General features: G+C 33.5%; 1 protein-coding gene across 15 annotated transcripts in view; it reads right to left on the bottom strand.

Moving 5' to 3' along the window:
- The window catches only part of LOC117174093 (histone deacetylase 6), a 788,923-nt gene that overhangs the window by 275,960 nt on the left and 494,332 nt on the right, over positions 1-18,631 (bottom strand). For all 15 annotated transcript variants that reach the window (XM_033362808.1, XM_033362803.1, XM_033362813.1 and 12 more), the window contains one exon: positions 11,314-11,654. In XM_033362808.1, coding sequence (XP_033218699.1) covers positions 11,314-11,654 — 341 coding nt within the window. The remainder of the gene's footprint in view (positions 1-11,313; positions 11,655-18,631) is intronic.

Raw genomic sequence — 18,631 nt, 5'->3', positions numbered from 1 at the left:
CCCCCCCCCCCCACAGGCTTCATAGCTGGGGTAGACGACATTTTCTTCATTTTTAAAACACTTCAACTTTTCAAAAAATCTATTTGTGAACCTTAAAAGCTGATTCACTTATGAAGATTCAATTAAAATTAAAAGTAAGATTAACAACATTGATATATCTTTAAAAGAAATAATGCTTTAAAAAGTAAAAGTGCATCAATATTGCCTGCCAAAAATTAAAATGATACATAAAAATATTGGAACTTCATAAAAATATGAATGCTAGATTTGCATTGTTTAGGTTTACGGTTAAAGGATATTAATAGTTGAATAAATTAATTTGAATATTGAAATTTTATTTAGTTACACTAAAAGCTTCCTTTTTTCTATATTTATATCTGCACAAATAACACGCATTCTCATTTAAAAGTTTGATATTGATAATAATGAGAAAGAAATCTCACTTTTTACATAATTTTGATACTTTCATCTACTGAACAATTTTTCTTTTAATCTGAAAAACCTAGAAGAGTATTTTCACACCTAAAGAAACAAACCTTCACGATACCGGTACAGCGAGAAATAAATAAATAAATATATATACATATCAGTCAGTTCGAATCGGAATTCAAATCGAAGAACTGAACGCATCGAATGTCTATTCGAAAGACTTTAGAACTGCCGACTTCGAATCGGAATTAAACTTGAAAAACTGAACGCGCCAAATGCCAGTTAATTTCAGTATTTACTGCTGCTTCCTAACAAGGCGATTAAAAAAAAATTGTTGCTGTTATAAGCGACGATTGTAAGCATGACTCAGCCCATGCTATATTGGCGATTCAAAAAATTACTGAAAGCATGCAAAAGTTAACTAACTGTATTGTAATTGATGAAACTCACATTTCCGATGGCGCAGCTAGTTACTTCAAAAATCTTTTCAAAATACATGAAATGAATAATGTTAAACATTATATAAAAAAAGCTGCTTTCGGGAACGGGCACGGCCCGAACAATACAAGATGCATCCGACTTTGTAATAGAAGTTCAAAAATACACGACTGCAGTAAGTTTAATTTACTTGCCTAGAGAAGAAGTTGAAAATTTTAGGAAAAGAATTATTAGAATGAGAAATTGCTATTAAAATAAGAAATTGGTATTAGAAATTGCTATTAGAATGAGAACAAAAAAAGGAACAGTCAGGAATTCAAAAAAGGAACGTTTCAAAACATACGAAAGAAAACAACGAAGTTAAACTATTTGTATCCCAAACAGCACAAACTCCACTAGTTGAAGTTAAAAGAAACATAAGAAAGAAGACAAAAACGGTTAAATCCACTGCAAAAACTACCAAATCTACACATAAAACTTCTACAAAATCCACTAAAAAAGCTTCAAATACAAAACTTTCTTAATTTTTAACTTTTTGAAAAAAACTCAACGCGCAAAGGAATAGCGTTAAAATCCACGTAAAATGAGTGAAACATAATAAAAAATGTTGAACAATAAAGAAAATACGAGTAGTTTGAAAATTGTTGTACGACGTCAGATTTTGAGATTCTTTTTGAAACCGCCATATCTTCCGTAACTTTCACCTTAGAGAGAAATAAAAAAAGTAACTTGCTCTTATTTTGATACTTAATAACATATTTCAATTTAAGTCCGATCAGCGAGAGGTGCTCTACCACGCTGTCTGATTTCAGTTGCAAACGTTCAAATATTGTAACTTTAATCGACAACTGTGATTTAAGTTTCTGAGGAATTACATTCATAAGTTGGAACTAACCTTTTTTCCATTTGCTTTTAAAGAAGGTTCTCAAAACACCTGCGGATTTGGGGATTACCTTCTCATTGCAAAAATCGCCCTTCGTGCTCGAAAATTAGGTAATAGAGTAAATTGTCTTCAAAAAATAAAGGGTGTAGACAAATTTGAACATCATATAAGAATTAGGTATGTTTTTCAATAAAATATTACAAAAAAAAACACATTTGTTTTTTGTAATTTAGTAGATAGAGACAATAAATCGCAGGCTTTGATGCCGTTTGTTCAAACTTCAGTTCTTAAAATGATCTAACTTTTTGAATTTGGGACTAAATGAAAAATTTCATAAGAATAGTTTCGAAATATATTTTATATCTAGAAGAAATTTGAATTTACATTTCTTAATATATGGAAAAAAATTCTCTCTTTTTTCTCTAATTGTTAAAATGGTGAAAAGCATATAACTTTCTTAATTTCTGTCGAAATTGGAAATGTCACAAGGATAATTCTCAATTAATTTTGTCGCGTAAAGAAAACTATGACAAAAATTTCTAAATCTTAAAAAAAAATGTTATTTCAAATTTTGGAAAAGCTATCTTTTTTAATTTTGGTTTAATCAAAAAATCAAAAATGCTCTAAATTATTTAATTTTGGCTAGAAATACCCGGTTAACGAACTTTCAAAAAGTGTATCAAAATGTTATGATTTTCGGACTCAATGAGTGCCGAAACCAAAAGATCTGTTAAAAACCCTAGGACTATACCTCGAGGAAACAGGTTTATATTTTGGATTTTTCCAAAATTTAATTGCCATTTAGGATAAAAAATCTTAAATTTTCAATGTTTATCTAAAAATCGCTTTTAGCAATCCAAAAAACCTTCGTGTATCGAGTTTGAAAAAATTCTTGTTAATTTCAAAAGTTTTGATAACTTGAAAATTTCGAGCAGCTCGAAACATTCTAGTAGGTCGGAAGTATTCGAGTACTCGAAATTTTCGATTTCTCGAAGACATTCGAGTACTCGTAAAGTTTCAAGCTTTCTAGAAAATTCGATCTCAACTCGACTTGACTCGACCTGACTCGACTTGATTGATGAAAAGGTGTGTAATATTCTTACTGGACAGAAAGCATCTTCTGGCGGCAATATTTTTGGGGTTTGATCAAAACATGTTAACAACTTACCATATGTAGCTAAAATTCCATGCCATGAGGCACACATATTTTGTTCTAAGTCTTTCAACTCTTAGAACACGCAAAACTTTTTCTAAATAATGTATTTCATATTGTTAATAATCTCGGATAAACAATAGCATTTCTACATTGCGTTAATGCAAAGAAAAGGTTATTGAATCAACAAAAGAAGTTAAAGAGTTCAGGAGCCAGATCACTCTTCTGCTTTTCCAAACCAGGTTTCCAGGACTTTTTTTCTCAAAAGAAACAATCATTTATTTCGAAAAAATCAAACCTATTCATGAAAAATGATAAAAATGTGCATTTGTTTAACAAAACTGTTTAAATAATTACACAGGCACACGAAAAAAAGGTCTTGTCCACCAGACGAGATAAACATTTTTATACGTTTTTGGGATCGCTGAATCCGAATCAGGGGTTGGTTTGACTCGGTCAGGTCACATTTCGTATCTGTCAAGGCAGGAGGATTTTATACTACAGACTGATAGCCATGCTCAAAGAATGACTAACAAGTTCTATGTACCGGACGCTAAATACAAACAATTTATGTCGAGAACAGTTTTCAGTGCTTTAATTTTTTGTAGGTAAAACTGAAAATATAAACCACTTTGCTTTCTGGGTTTTTCCACGAATGTTCCAACTTTCATCATTTTTTTGAGGTTAGGAACGATATGTGACCTGATCGAGTCAAGCCAACCCAGATTAGAATTCAGCGACCCCAAAAACGTATAGATATATTTAGCTCGTTTGCTGGAAAAGATCTTTTTTCGTGTGCCTCTGTTATCAGTTTCTGTCACTATTAAAAATATGATAGCAAATAGTCTTTTGCAAGAAATTTCGAATTCATTCTGCAAAACAAAATCAATACTATTCATGAAAGAATAGACAAAATGTAGATTTTTTTATAAAACTTGTTAAACTAATTAACACTTTTTGGTCACTATTAAAAATATGACCGCAACGTATCTTTGGAAAGACATTTCAAGTTGATTCCTCAAACAAAATCAATGCTATTCATGAAAGAATGGTTCAAATGTGAATTTGTTTATAAAGATTCTTTAAAAAAGTAACATTTTTTGGTTAATATGAAAAATATGACCGCAAGGTTGTCTTTGAGAAGACAATTGGGGTTGATTGCTCAAAAAAAATTGTTCATGAAGAAATGGTTAAGATGTGCATTTGTTTATAAAAATTGTGAAAAAAATTAACATTTCTTGGTCAATATAAGAAATAAGATAGCAAGGAGTGTTTGTCGAAACATTTTAAGTTGAATCCGCTGAAAAAATCAAGCCTTTTCATCAAAAAATGGTTAAAATTTGCATTTGTTTATAAAAATTATTTAAATAATTGGAAATAATTAGCTATTCTCAGTTTACTGTAAACGCACATCATTATCTGTGATATTCTATACAAAAGCTATGGGTTCAAATTAGCTTATCGTTGCGAATCACGAAAAAATGACTTTTGTAATTAATTTTTTTATACAATTATTTTCAATTTTTGTTGTTACCCTTACCCGCTGAAAATTATTTTTAGTTAGTTATTACGTTAATCAATTACCCTTATTAAATGAATTTGAGAGTCTTAGAAGAAATGGTACCGCGGAAAAGTACAGCAAGAAAAAGTTTTAACTTTGTTGTTAAATAAAAAATTCCTTGACGAAAATTTTATTTGTTTTTTTTCAGATTACAATAGGACTTTTGGTTTTTGTTTATTCGTTGTGGTCCAAATTTGGTCGTTGGATTCTTATATTTTGATACACTGGGCGACGTGGAGAAGCCGAAGGCAGTTGCCCGTTATTATTTAGCTGGTTCGCTTGTCCAGTGGCGCACAAATTTGGACCGATCTCCGACCGACGTAATATTCGTCATAAGATACGCTTAGAAAACCACGTATAATAGGTTGAATATTATACGTTACCAATAACCTTGCCTGAACCATCGAGAACATTGCACGAAGTTTGCGCAGTAGACAAAATAGCGGGCTGCACCGTTGCGACCCAATTTATTGAGGTTTCCAAGAAAATTGAAAATAATTTCTTTTTGGAAATTATTACTTTTGAAAAAATTTGAGTAAGTTTATGAGATTTTAGGAATGACTTTTGCAATCATAATTTACATAAAAATAACATTTTAATTTCTTAAATTAAAATTATTTCTTGAAAAAAAGATCCTACTCCATCTTCACTCCATTGGGAATCGAACCACAAAACTTATGATTTCCGGACAGGTGCTTTTTCAATTAAGCTATTAGAGGGATCAGAATAAGAACTCTTAATTCAAGAGCATAACGCTAATTTTTTAGCTAGGTGTTAATGGTACAAGTAATTATTTAAAAAAATTTTTATAAATATATAGCAGATAAATTTAAAAAATTTTTAAATAATTACTTGTACTATTAACACTTAGCTAAAAAATTAGCGTTATGTTCTTGAATTAAGAGTTCTTATTCTGATCCCTCGAATAGCTTAATTTGAAAAGCACCTGACCGGAAATCAGAAGTTTTGTGGTTCGATTCCCAATGGAGTGAAGATGGAGTAGGATTTTTTTTTCAAGAAATAATTTTAATTTAAAAAATATTATTTTCCATCTAGTTTTATCAAGACGTTACGCATTTTCTGTTATTGAAGATTCTTAACTTGATCGATATTGTGTAGATTTTCTGCCTGCATGGTTTGGAGGGTTGATCTACTGTCGGTAAGGTACAATCTCTGATGATATAGCAGATAAATTAAAAAATTTTTAAATAATTTTAATTTCTGTTATTCAGAGAATAATAATTATTATTAAAAATAATTTTATGTCCACTGACTACATATTTCTTTATTAAATTATTTAAAGAAAATTATTCTAAGAATGATTTAAACAAATCTGCAAACAACATGATTTTTAATAAATATATAGTTGGAATTGAAACCTCCGACGTTTCACTCATCAGAACGTATTTAATTGCCAACGAATTTTAAAATAATTCAATATCATTGGTTTTATACATATAATAACTTTAAAAAAGTAATTAAATTGACTTCAATTTCTGAATTATGTGTACGGAATTAATACTATTCATCTTTTAAAATTTGTTCTCGATAGAATGCATTTAATTGACTTCAGCTTTCGAAGGTTCCGGATGCAACTTAATGGCATTGGTTAGCACCAAATCATCACTCGCTGTAGAGAATTAAATTGTCTCCAATATTCACGTTTGCCTCACGGTACAAAACAGAATTAAATTGACTTTAATTTAAACCGTACATCTCCTAATTAAAATTTATACACAGTGCTTTCACAATAAAAGGTATTAAAATGGATATTTCGAACATGCTATTGATTACGCATTGAAAACTGTTGAAAGTCTAAGATATGTGTATACATATTTATTAAATTCGATTCACACCTTCTTAACGGTATGGTTAACGCGCGTCGAAAGATCGATGTTTTGTTACGATTGTCGGCACTATTTTATTTTCAACATTTAATCGAAAAAGGTTAATTATTATGGTGTCTTTATATGTATTTTGTCGTCAGTTGCTATTCAGAGCCCTGCACGCAAAATGAATAGGGTAGATCAGATAGGGTACACTTTTTTCCGGGTGTTCAGAATTTTTTATTTTTCGCAGACGTTACATACCTATGCTTGGAAGAGCAATCAAGCGACATAATTGATAACTATCATAACAAATTTGATAAAAGTGATGCAAAACGCAAGATCCCTCAATTCAGTGGCACATATATATTGCATTCCTTTCGCTCCTTTTTATAGATACATTAAATCTGGCAAACAGAAAAGAAATTGTAAAGAGATTTCGCTGTTTTCATTAGGGAAAAAGCAGAAGACTTTAACATTTTTTAACTAAAGCGGCTTTTAATCTTATAAAAATCACTTTTCAATCTTTAAATGTTCCCTGAACCTTTATTGATATACCAGAAAATTTCCCAAACAAACGTTTCCTGATTTCAACATTTCCTTGCTTTTGTATAAATAAATAAATAAATACATACAATCATAAAAAAGCCAAAACCTAAATGGACCCAGGGTACAGCGTATTCAACGGTGACTCTGGAATACCGGGCGACCTCTCAGAGTATGCGGCCTTATCTTTGCATGTAAGGCTCTAGAAGGATAGACGAACCTTTTTCCCAGGCTGTTCGTGGGAACAACAGAAACACCACTAAACCAACAAAAAAATTGTAGATGCAGCTCAAAAAGATCGCACGCTTCAGCACGTTTCCCATCAATTATTGCGAAATCAAGTCGTCCACCTCTCGAAGAAGAGGAACTGGTGTATGAATAAGTCACAGGCTAAGAGGAGAAAGCGCCATTAAGACCAGTTGTGGAAAGCGGGCACATTCTGAGACATGATCGCGATTTCAGGACAAGAAGGAACATTAATACACAGGTTTCTCTTAAGCCACAAGATCTGGCTGAAATGGATACCTCGGGACCATCAATTGTTCAGTTTATGGTGCTGCGAGAGCTTTGGTTGATTAAAATGGTAGTCTAAAACCGAGAATGGAACAAAAGACCAGAAGGTGCTTGCATCAACTAAACAAGAAGATTCGATGGACAAGACAGAATGCGTCCCGTGTTCAAAGTGTGATTGACTAAATTATATTTGGTAGAACGTTTACGGAAAGAGTTCGAAAGATAAGTTCGTCCCAGAACTGAGGATCTGAAATTACAAGCTGAGCAAGGCAAAGCTGCTGACAATCAAGCAACATATTGTTGACAAAATACAGGTGTTATCTGACCCAAGGAGGAGGATATGGAATAAGAAGAGATGAGGCAGGGAGCATCAACAGTTTCTCGCTGACCAATATCGTGCCTACAGCGATCTTTCTTTTTCTGTCAAAAAGCCACCCAAGCACAATTGGAGAACTTTCTGCAAAGCGGTATACAAGATGCCAAAAGCAATTAGGTTGAAAGAAAATATTAATAATACCATCCGCTTCAAAGAATGTTGTAATAAACTGATAACATCTGAGGAGAAATGTCCATAAAGCAATGCCGAAGAGGTAAAAAAAGCACTTAGGGGCACCAAGAACTTTTCCGCTGCAGGACCAGATGGTATCAAAAACTTCTGGTGAGAGCAGTTTACTTCTACACATCAATATATCGACCTAGAAACCTCTGCGGCGTAACTGAACATCGCGAGCATAAGGCCACTCCGTTTTTTATATAGATGGCCTAAAGATCAATGCTTGTGGCACAAGCAAACTTCACCTTGCCTTAAATATCGCGAAGAACTGCACGAGAGAGATTGGTACGGACTTTGGATTGGAAAAGTGTGCTAAGATTAATCTGCAGAAAGGTAAGATTGCAGGCCATCCTGATCACCCTGAGCTTGTAGATATAAGGGTTATTATACACCTTTAATACCCGGGGGTGCCTCAAAGCCGCTTGCAGGACGTAACATCAGTGCAGGAATCTTTCTGAAGCAGATTCAAGCATCTTCTTCGACAGATTTGGACTTTATCCATTATCTCGGTTATTCTCTACTCTCTTGGGGTGGTTCAATGGATGAAAAACAAGCTTACATTCCTTGATACCGCCATGAATAAGATCATGCATTTGCATAACAGCTTGTATGCAGCTTTGTGGCTCTCACCGTGTTTTCGGCAACCGTGTTCTACTGAACGATCCAGGGCAATAGAGTCGATTGTGAAAAACGAGAACTGCACATTTTTTTGGACCTACGATTTCCGAACAGCAGTCTCTATTGTGCTTTCAATGCCTGACATCGTTCTCCAAGACTTCGAGAAAAGAACTATATTCGTGATCAAATTCTCGGTTCCGACCGAAAACAACATCACTGCCAAGGAGAAGGAAAAGGAGGGTAGGTATCAACATCTTAAAAGGAAGCTGCAACGACTGTGCCCAACATATTCGGATAAACTAATTTTCCTTGTGATCGGTGCTTTTTGGTGAGCGAAACTACCACTTTTTCGTAACCTTAAAGCCATATCCGCGTCCCATTAATATGCTAAAGCATTTGCCAGACGGATGCATAGAGCTGTCATCCGTGGGTCGCTTCGTGTATTTAAGACACGCAAGGGTATCGCCGGCCTGTCGTTGAGATTTTCTTGCACCCAGTGACCACGCATCTGAGTGCCGTAATTCGCATTTCGTTCTGACCTAAAAAAATTATGGAAGTTGGAACTTTTACGGAAACACCCAGAAAGCAAAGCGGTTATATGTTTTCAGGGTCGCTGATTCCAAATTTAAAGGTCATTTGACTCGGCGAGGTCGCATGTTTTCAGCTACCCTGAAAACATATAAAGGCTTTAGTTCCGGGTGTTTTCATGAATGTTCCAACTTTCATCATTTTTTTGAAGTTAGGAACGGAATGTGACCTGAACGAGTCAAACCAACCCCGCAATCAGATTCAGCGACTCCAAGAACGTGTAGACATGTTTATCTCGTCTGGTGGACATGACATTTTTTTTCGGGTGCCTGTGTTATTAAATGCAAAACGATTTCAAAATACGAACATTTCAGCAATGCTTGCAGTTTGAAATAAATTTCCTATTCTACTTATTCTACCTGTAAAGATCTGGAACTGGCTAGAGTATACAGCAGTCTGAAATGTCTTTCAGGAATCGAGATAAAATCAGGAAGAAATGTAATTAGGTCTTTCACAGTATTTAATTTCTGGTTACGCGTGTCGGATAAAAACTATGTAGGTCCGGCTAGAGCGTACTCCAGGGTCAAATGCCTTTTAGGAATCCAGTCGAAAACTAGTAGAAAGAAACATCGGTCTTTGTTAATCTTTATTTTCTGGTTTTGTTTCACGAATAGAAACCGGTAAGAGTGTACACCAGTGTCGAATGCAATTTATGAATCGGATAAAAATTAGGTAGAAAGAAAGTTCGGTCTTGGCCAATATTTAATTTCTGGTTCTGATTGTGGGAGCAGAACTGGGCAGGACCGGTAAGAGTGTATGTTTGCCAGTGTCAAATGCCTTTTAGGAATCTGGTCGAAACTAGGAGAAACGATAATCGGTCTTCGACAACATTTAATTTCTGGTACTTCTTGTCGGATGGAAGTCGGGAAGGAGGGGTTAGAGCGTACAGCAGTGACATTTACGTTTTTCAAAATAGACAGAAACTGGGTAGGGCCGGTTAGAGCATACAGGAGTGTCAAATCACTTATAGAAGTCAATTTTTGGTTTTTGCCAATATTTAATTTCCGGTTGCGCTTGGCGGATAGAACTCAGTTATGACCACTTAGAGCTAAGAGCAGAGTCAAATGTCTTTCCACGTTTCAGGTAGAATCCATTTGGACAGGAACTTCGTTCATTATTAGTACTTAATTCCTGGTTCCGCTTGTCGGATAGAAATGGGAAAGGAGCAGCTAGAGCATACATCAGAGTCAAGTGCTTTTTAGGAATTAGATACAAACCAGGTAGGACCGGTTAGAGAGTAAACGAGTGTCAAGTGGCTTTTAGAAAATATGCAGAAACAAGGTGGAGACAAATTTCGATATTTTCTGTACACCAGTGTCAAATGTTTTCACGTTATTTTGCACAAATTTCTTAATGTGATTAACGCTATCAGGTCTTATTACAACAGAAAAGTTTCCATTCATCACAAATGTTTGTAGGTACTTCTTAATATTCTCAATTTTAGAATTACCAGGGGGTATGGTCATCGCCTCGACATCAAGATAAAACTTATTGTTTCCCACATCAACGTTAGTAATTGAATTAAATTTATGTAGTTCAACCGGACCCAAGGAATAATTTTTATTCTTTGAAAATTTATTAAATAAGAATAATCCACCTCCAGCACAAATGGGTTGCCTGAAATAGAGTGATCAATTTATTCAAAATTATCTCTTTCTGTATAGTCTTGATATCGTTCATGATTAGATTTTAGGAAAGCTACCAGCATCTAATTCGGAGGGTGGTTGAAGGTTCATAAAACTGTCAAAGTACAATATTTGATTACCGCTTTCTTAAATGCTATCCAATGTCCATTAAGGCCGTCTTTGTTATCATGAAGTAATAACTTCTTACATGATACAATTATTTGCATTCTAGAAGTTTTTGTTGAGCGATTATATTTTGAAGAAAATCGCAGAAAGAAGCGAGCTCCACTCACCGATTACACTTATCGTAAATGAATTACATTAAAGTATAATTATGATTAGCAGTGAGAATTGAAAATATAATACATTATCAAATAATAGTAATTATTAAAGCCAACGAAGTGTGAAGCGCGCTACCTGATCACTTGTTATGTAAAAAAGAGGCACTCTTAAATTAACTGTTTAGTTATGATAAAAGTGTATTAAATGTTTTATAGCATTCTTATTATATTCATATGGTTCCTTTCTTTACCGGATTCCAATTTCAAATATATGCCACTTGATAATAAATAATTTTTACCTTTTGAGATAGTAATGCTTTATTGCATATTTTGCAGCTATGGCAGTATTGTTAAAGAGACAGAATCCACTTGCAGCGTTTTGATCGGCGTGATGCCCAGGGGGTCTAATTATAGCAATACCACTTTGACTTTTATGGGTTAAAACATTATCAACAACTTGTAAAAGAGATCCAGCAGCAACTCTGGCACTAAACCAACTATCAGTATGCAAATAAACTGAACCAAATTTCGACGCTATTTCCGATACGTTTGCTACATCACAAACTGCAGTACTTTTTATCACATCCATGTAGTCCTTTGAATGAACTAATAATAAATCTTCTTCTGTTGCCATCCTTCCCTAAAAAAAATTTAAATGTTATAACAAATTATTTAGAAGAATTGAAATAATTTTAAAGGTTTCGTAGGAAATCCTTATAATCTCATGCCAGAAGCGCGTCTGTTCGTTTTTTACCTCACATAAAAAAACTATTTAAGCCAACAACATGAGGTGTTGTATTTGTTTAAGTTACGCAGTAAAAAGACCGATCAGTTCACTGGAGCAGGAACAAAAGAGGGAGTAAATCATGTTTAATAGACACTATACTATGATCTGTTTATTACTCGAGAAATAATGTGTGTTTTAGCAAACAAAACATGGTTTAGGTACCTTGATATAAGGACAATTTAGTATCACTAGCTCATGAGTTTCTTCCAGAAAACACCATTTTCACAAAGAACTGTAACGATCAGTACCAATAAGTGGTCGCCATTCCTATTATGGCTATGCACTTACTTCTCACCACCATTCCAAGTTGCTCAGTCCGCCTGGAGAAAGCCGGAAGAGAAAAGAGACAAGAAGAGCATTAACATAATTCGCGAACCCGATTATATCATCCTAAATCACACACGTAACAGTGTGCGCCCCGTAAAGAAATATTTGTGGCGGAATCCGATGAGACTTGATTATGTTTCATTTTTATATCATTTTAGTCGCTCATTATCTGGACTATAAAAAGGATTTATATCACGACTGTGAGGTTTTTTATTCGCCCCATAAAGTTACATTGGAAGCTAGAAGCTTTACGTTTAGCATGATTTACTTCGGAGATGGCCTAAATTGAAGATTTTGGCACGTAGTGTTTTGATTAAAAAATATCTATGTTATATTGGTCATTTTTATGAAAAAAATTAGCAATAGAAACCTTTCGTAAAACTTGGTAAAAAAATATTTTCTTCTTTAGATTTATCTCTACTTCTACGAACCTCTTGCTTCAGTTTGCTTGCTAACCTCTTCACGAACTGATTCTTACATTGTAATTCATGAGCGTATAAAGAAATCATCGACATTTTCGATCTATAATTTTCAACAGAACTTTACGGTTTAGCACGCACAGCGTCCGAAGATCTATTGAAAAACTGGAGTTTGGTATTTGTTTGTTGAAAAGGCCCTAAAAATTGAAAATCATAAAGTTAGTGTCGCAATAACTTTTAGGTTGGTTTATTAGATTTTCATAAAGCTTTTGTTACTTTTCAACACAAGCTTCTTTTGCATTGCATGTCCCGCAAATACGCAACCGATTTTAAAGTATACTTGTCAAATCTTTTCTCTTCGATTAATAGTTGGATTATGCGGATTCCCAAGGTTATTACCATGGTGGGCAAATGGGTGACTAAAGATAAGGTTAATGCTGAAACCTTCAAAAACTAAAGCAAACATGTGCCCGACGAGCGGGCGCATCCTTATAATGAAAAGTCTCGCAATTTTTCATATTGCGTTAATAGAAAGAATTGCAATTCAGGGAACTCCAAGATTTCACACAATTCAAGTAAATCAAAGTGTTCAACAAATTCAAGGCATGAAGAGCATTCAAGGGAATGCAGAGAATTGAAGGAATTAAGAGAATCTAAGGAATTAAGAAAAAACACAAATTTAGAGAATTCAAGGAACTCGAAAAATTCATGGTATTCATAGAAGTTAAGGAATTTAACGAATTCAGAGGATTCATCGATTTAAGAAGAAAAATCAATTCAGAGAATTCAAGGTACTCAGAGGATACGCGGAGTTCAGAAAATTGAAGGAATTAATTGAATCTAAAGAATTCGGAGAATTCATGGTATTCATTGATTTTATAGCATTTAACGATTCACGAAATTAAAGGAATTCAGTGTATTCAAAGAATTCAGAAGGTTCAAGGAATTTAAGGAATTCAGAGATTTCAAGGGATTCAGAGGTTTCAAGTTAGTCAGATAATTCAGGCATTTCGTGACTGCAAAGACTTTAGATAATTTATGTAATTCGAAGAATTCAAGGAACTAAAATAATTCAAGGAGTTCAGAGAATTTTTGGATTTCAAAGAATTCAGGGAATTCGAGGAATTTAGCGAATTAAATTATTTAAGAGAATTCAAGGAATGCGGAGAATTAAAGGAATTCAGCGAATTTAATGACTGAAGCAAATCCAAGGGATTCAAAGAATTCGAGGCAATCAGCTAATTTAAGTTATTCCATGAACTCCAGCAATTCAGCGAATTCAAGAAATTTAAAGAATTCAAGGAATTAAAAGAATTCCAGGGAATTAGAGAACTCAAGGCGTTCAGCAAATTTAAGGCATTCCTTAAGTGCAAGGAATTTAGCGAATTCAAGGAATTCATGGAATTAAGGGAATTCAGAGAGTTCAAGTAAATCAGGGAATTTAAAGTTATTAGAGAAGTCAAGGAATTCAAGGTACTCAACGAATTTAACGAATGCAGCGAATTCACGGAGTTCTGGGAATTCAAGGGAATTCAGAGTATTCAAGGAATTAAAAGAATTCAGGGAACCCAGGCAATTCCTTGAATTCAGAGAATTAAAATAATTCCCCATTTCTCTTAAGCACTTGACATCTTGAGTAAATCCAGCCATCCGATTGGGTTTCAACACTAAAAATTACATAAAAAACCACTACCATATCATACTTCCTTTCAAATTCTAAATTCGGTCACTTGTTTAATCAAAAATATTTTGTACAGTCGATCAATGGTATCTTAAACAATAATTAAGGTATATTCAAATGAAAAATATTAAATAAGAAGAAACTAGTTACTTCTTATCGAGGTATCTCATAAAAATGATGTGCTAAAAAATCAGTGTCTTATCGCAGAATACAGATTATTGAACAATAAACAATTCTGAACATTTTGCATCAAGCAAACAGATTTTCGTCAGTTAGATCTACTCAGGAATAAACCAAAAGAAATGTTTAAAAAAGGTCACCTTCATTGATCGGTAAATAATCTGCCTACCGAATGTTGTCCATCTTTGAGACACTGTGAAACAGGGACGACTGACAGACATCGTCGTAAAACTGTTTTTTTTTCGATTCAGGGGGTCTCGAAATGTGGAGATGTAAAGAAATCCGCGATAGTTCATTTTCACATAAAATTAATGACTTCATGTTATGTGTGGGAGTGTAATAATTATTGAAAAATCCTCCTCTCCGTTACAAGGTACATTAGAGTCTTTCCTTCCGCTTAAGATTGTTGGGCCTGATATCGCTTACGTTGACTCCATGAGCAAATCCTGGAAGTCTCTAGGATGACTTGTAGAGTACCCTAATAGCTTAAAAGGAGCAAGGAATCCTTGTCAAATTGAACTCGGATTTTCTTTATTCAGAGTCTTAAGCTCCCGTTTTTATTATCAGTTTATCCCGTACAATGTTATTACGGATAAACTGAATGCTAAACTCGAGGGAGTACTAGAAGCTCTCGTACGACTCATATATGGTATACCAAAATATGAAGAGTGAATACATTACCCCATATCTACAATGGGTGATATTACTTAATGTGGGTAAGAGAAGAAACTTTTTTATTGGCAATTTGATTTAAAATCTTCTTTTAACAAAACGCCACAGTATCTTTTTAGATATTTTTAAAAACAGAAATATGAGCTTACCCGGCAAACGGGCCTTTCTGCTACATCCGCAGTGTTTAAAATTTTGTTGTAAAGCCTAACTAGATGCAATCTAACTAACTTTGGGGAAATTAAGTATTTACTGTGCAGATACAGGGTGTCCCAGACTCAAATATACTGACTTATATAGCTGAATACATTTTTTTTAATTAATCAAAAATTCCTTTTCCAAGAATGAATGTGAGTTTCAGTTTTTGAGTAATAAAATATGTAAGCTGCAACAATCTGGAGCATCGTACAAACACTCCTGCGTGCGTGGGGGAAGTCTAACGCAGTGTAGTGACCGCTCCTCTCTCGACACTAACCACATCTCGGCGTTCGCTTCAATAATAACACTGAGACAGACTTCACTTCCTGTACGAACGTATTTTTATACCGCGGTTCTGATTGATCCAGCCTCAAAATTTTACAACTCAAAAACTGAAACTTTAACAGATTTTTGGCAAAGAAATTTTCGATTAATTTTATTTTTTATTTTTATATAGCTATATAAGTCCAGAAACTTAAATTTGGCTCACCCGATATAATTAGGAGCCTTATACAGACTCACTTAACCTTCTGTCTTCTTATGATAATTGCACTACTTACGATAAAGTAAGAAGTGCAAAAACATTAAGAATGAATACCGATAACTTACTGGAGCTCGGTTAATGGAAGAAACCATACATGAATGTTAACGATATACGATTTTAAAGAAATTTCGCATGGTACTTATATTCACTTGTTGTACAGAAAATAAATACTAATTTTGGCATAGCACTGATAGCGCAATCGTTTATCAAGGAAGCTGTAGTAATTTGATTATTAAGTGGTCTTCGCAGACTCGCTACTGTAGCTTCGTGCTTTAATGTTCTAGATAATCCTTCACAAGGACCTTTTCCATGGGAAGTGGCATAAAAATGCCATTCTCCCTTGATTTCGAAGTATTATTCGAAGTCCGCCACGTAGATCAAATTACATTTATTCTTATGTTGTGAATCAGATGTATAGGTGAAATGTATCAATTTTTTATATGATATCGACTTGTTAGCTCTAGAATTAGTTTCTTTAAGAACAAATTAACAAAAGTTGTGTCGTGGTGAAAGCAATCCGAAATAATCATAAAATTGTCATGTACTACTTGCCTTAATTCTTAAACGGTAAACAACAAAGGCGTGAATCGTTACTTGTTTCTTAAACCAGTAGCAATTCTGAAAGACATTCTAAATTACGTTAGTAGAATTTTGACCAAAATCGCATAACACCAAAAACACTCCTGAGAAGGGATTTCTTGGTACAGAAAACAGGTATGGGCTCTTTAAATACCATGGTGCGTAAAATGTCTTTTTATGACACATGCACGATTTTAGCCTTTTTCGACGCCTATGAAGCGGGGCTAAAGCTCAAGTTTTTCTACCTGGGAAGTGAAAAGTGACGTCAGAGGTGAATAATAAAAATTATACATCGATGTGCTCGCATTTTACGATGATCAGCTTTCTCACCGTAAAAATGTTAAGGAAATTTTGATTGCAGATAATACAATTTTGCGGTAATTTATGGAAAGTTAATATAAATTGCCTGTATAAATAACCAAAAGTTTCAGGAAATTTATAAAAATGTTTAAAATTGAATATTGGGTCATTTATAGTAATTTATCATATTTACTTGTAAAATTAACATAAATGTCCGAGAATTTCCATAAATTTCCGGAAATTAGTAGACCTTCTTGAACTGAATTTTGGGAAACTTATAGTAAGTTCCCACAAATTACCCTTTAAATTACTGCAAATCATGCTTCCTTTATTAGAAATCTAATATAGACTGAAATCATAACTGTATTTGGGGAAATATCTGAAATTATCTATTTGTTATAAACAAAAAATTTTCACGCTGCGCGAGCACATACCCTCTTTTTTCTAAAGCTCTTTCGGCTTTAGCGAACACATTCTCATCATGTATCACGTCCTTCGCACTCCACGTAGCCCCAAATGTCCTATTTTCTACATTATGCTCAACACTTTCATGTCAAATATAATACATTTTTTATATACCTCTGTCTAAGATTAGGTATTTAGATTTTGCAAAATAAAGTACAAATTGAATTTGCAATGATTACTTCAATATTTGTTTATTATTTTCCGTTGAATGTTATTTTTAGCTGCCCTGAAACATGTATCATTTTAATAAATTTATATTATTATCATTCATAATATGAATGAAAATTAAAACAATCGTATTATTATTGACTTGTTTTTATCATTATTTTTTATTTTTAATCTTGTTTTTTACGATTAAGCAAACTACCCTTCCTATCAAAAAAATATTCGTAAAAAATTTGAAAATTTTTTTTTCAAATAAATTTGTTCTCACTTATTCTCGTAGCTTGTATCGTTTTACTCAAATATAATTTTTTTATTTTAAATGTTGTGTTTCAAAAATAAAATAAAAACTACTTAGCCTACCAAAAAGTAATTCCTGAAAAGTTTGCTGTTCTTTTTAAGGTGCTGAATTTTCGCCAATCTATCTCTTCTCGTCTCTTGCTTTGTTTGGCTTTAAATGTTAATTTTCGTTTGGTTTTTTGAATTTAAAAAATGCTATAACTTTGGACATTTTTATTTTCTCAAAAAAAAAACTTTTGAAAGTAAATTGTACGCATTTGGATCTTCTACAAATAGATGTCGAAAAATTTTAAATATTAAAAAAAGTGGTCTCAAAAATTTTTTAAATGCCCTAACTTTTTAAAATTTCTTGAAAAAAGCTGGCTAAGAAACTCGTTTTTTCTTTTCATATCCTTATGAAATGTACTAAAGAGGAATCCAATCAAATAATTCCTTCAAGTGTTACGTGTTTACAGCCTACAACGACAGTGACGACAACGACGAAAACGACAACGAACACAGACAGACACTAACGTAAAAACTATTTTTTCTGACCCAGGGGGTCTCAGAACGTCGACATTTGATGGAATCCGTGAAAGTCATTTTTCACATAAAACTAATACCTTCTCGTTAGGATGAGAATGTTATAATTCATTACTTTTCGTGCGATCAAAATTTTATATTTTATCGAAATTCACAAAGTTATTTAGACAGCCTTGTAGGGCCTTGAAAAAATAACGTTTTTGTTCTCTAGGCTGTTTCCCCTATCACACTTATTTTGGCTGCAAATGTTCGTTTTCGTTTGGTTTTTTGGATTTAAAAAATGATATAACTATAGTAATTTTTATACAATAAAAAAAATTAATTGAGGTAAATTGTTCGTATTTTGGTCTACTATGAATATCTATCGAAAGAATTTTCAAGTATTAAAAAAGTGATCTCAAACAGTTTTCAAAATGCTGTAACTTTCTGAAACTTCTTCGAAAATAACTGGCTAACAAACTCGTCCTGTCTTTTCATATCCATA

This window comes from Belonocnema kinseyi, chromosome 6, assembly GCF_010883055.1.
Source record: "Belonocnema kinseyi isolate 2016_QV_RU_SX_M_011 chromosome 6, B_treatae_v1, whole genome shotgun sequence".
Lineage (NCBI taxonomy): Eukaryota > Metazoa > Arthropoda > Insecta > Hymenoptera > Cynipidae > Belonocnema > Belonocnema kinseyi.
This window is presented reverse-complemented; position numbering and strand designations above follow the sequence as displayed.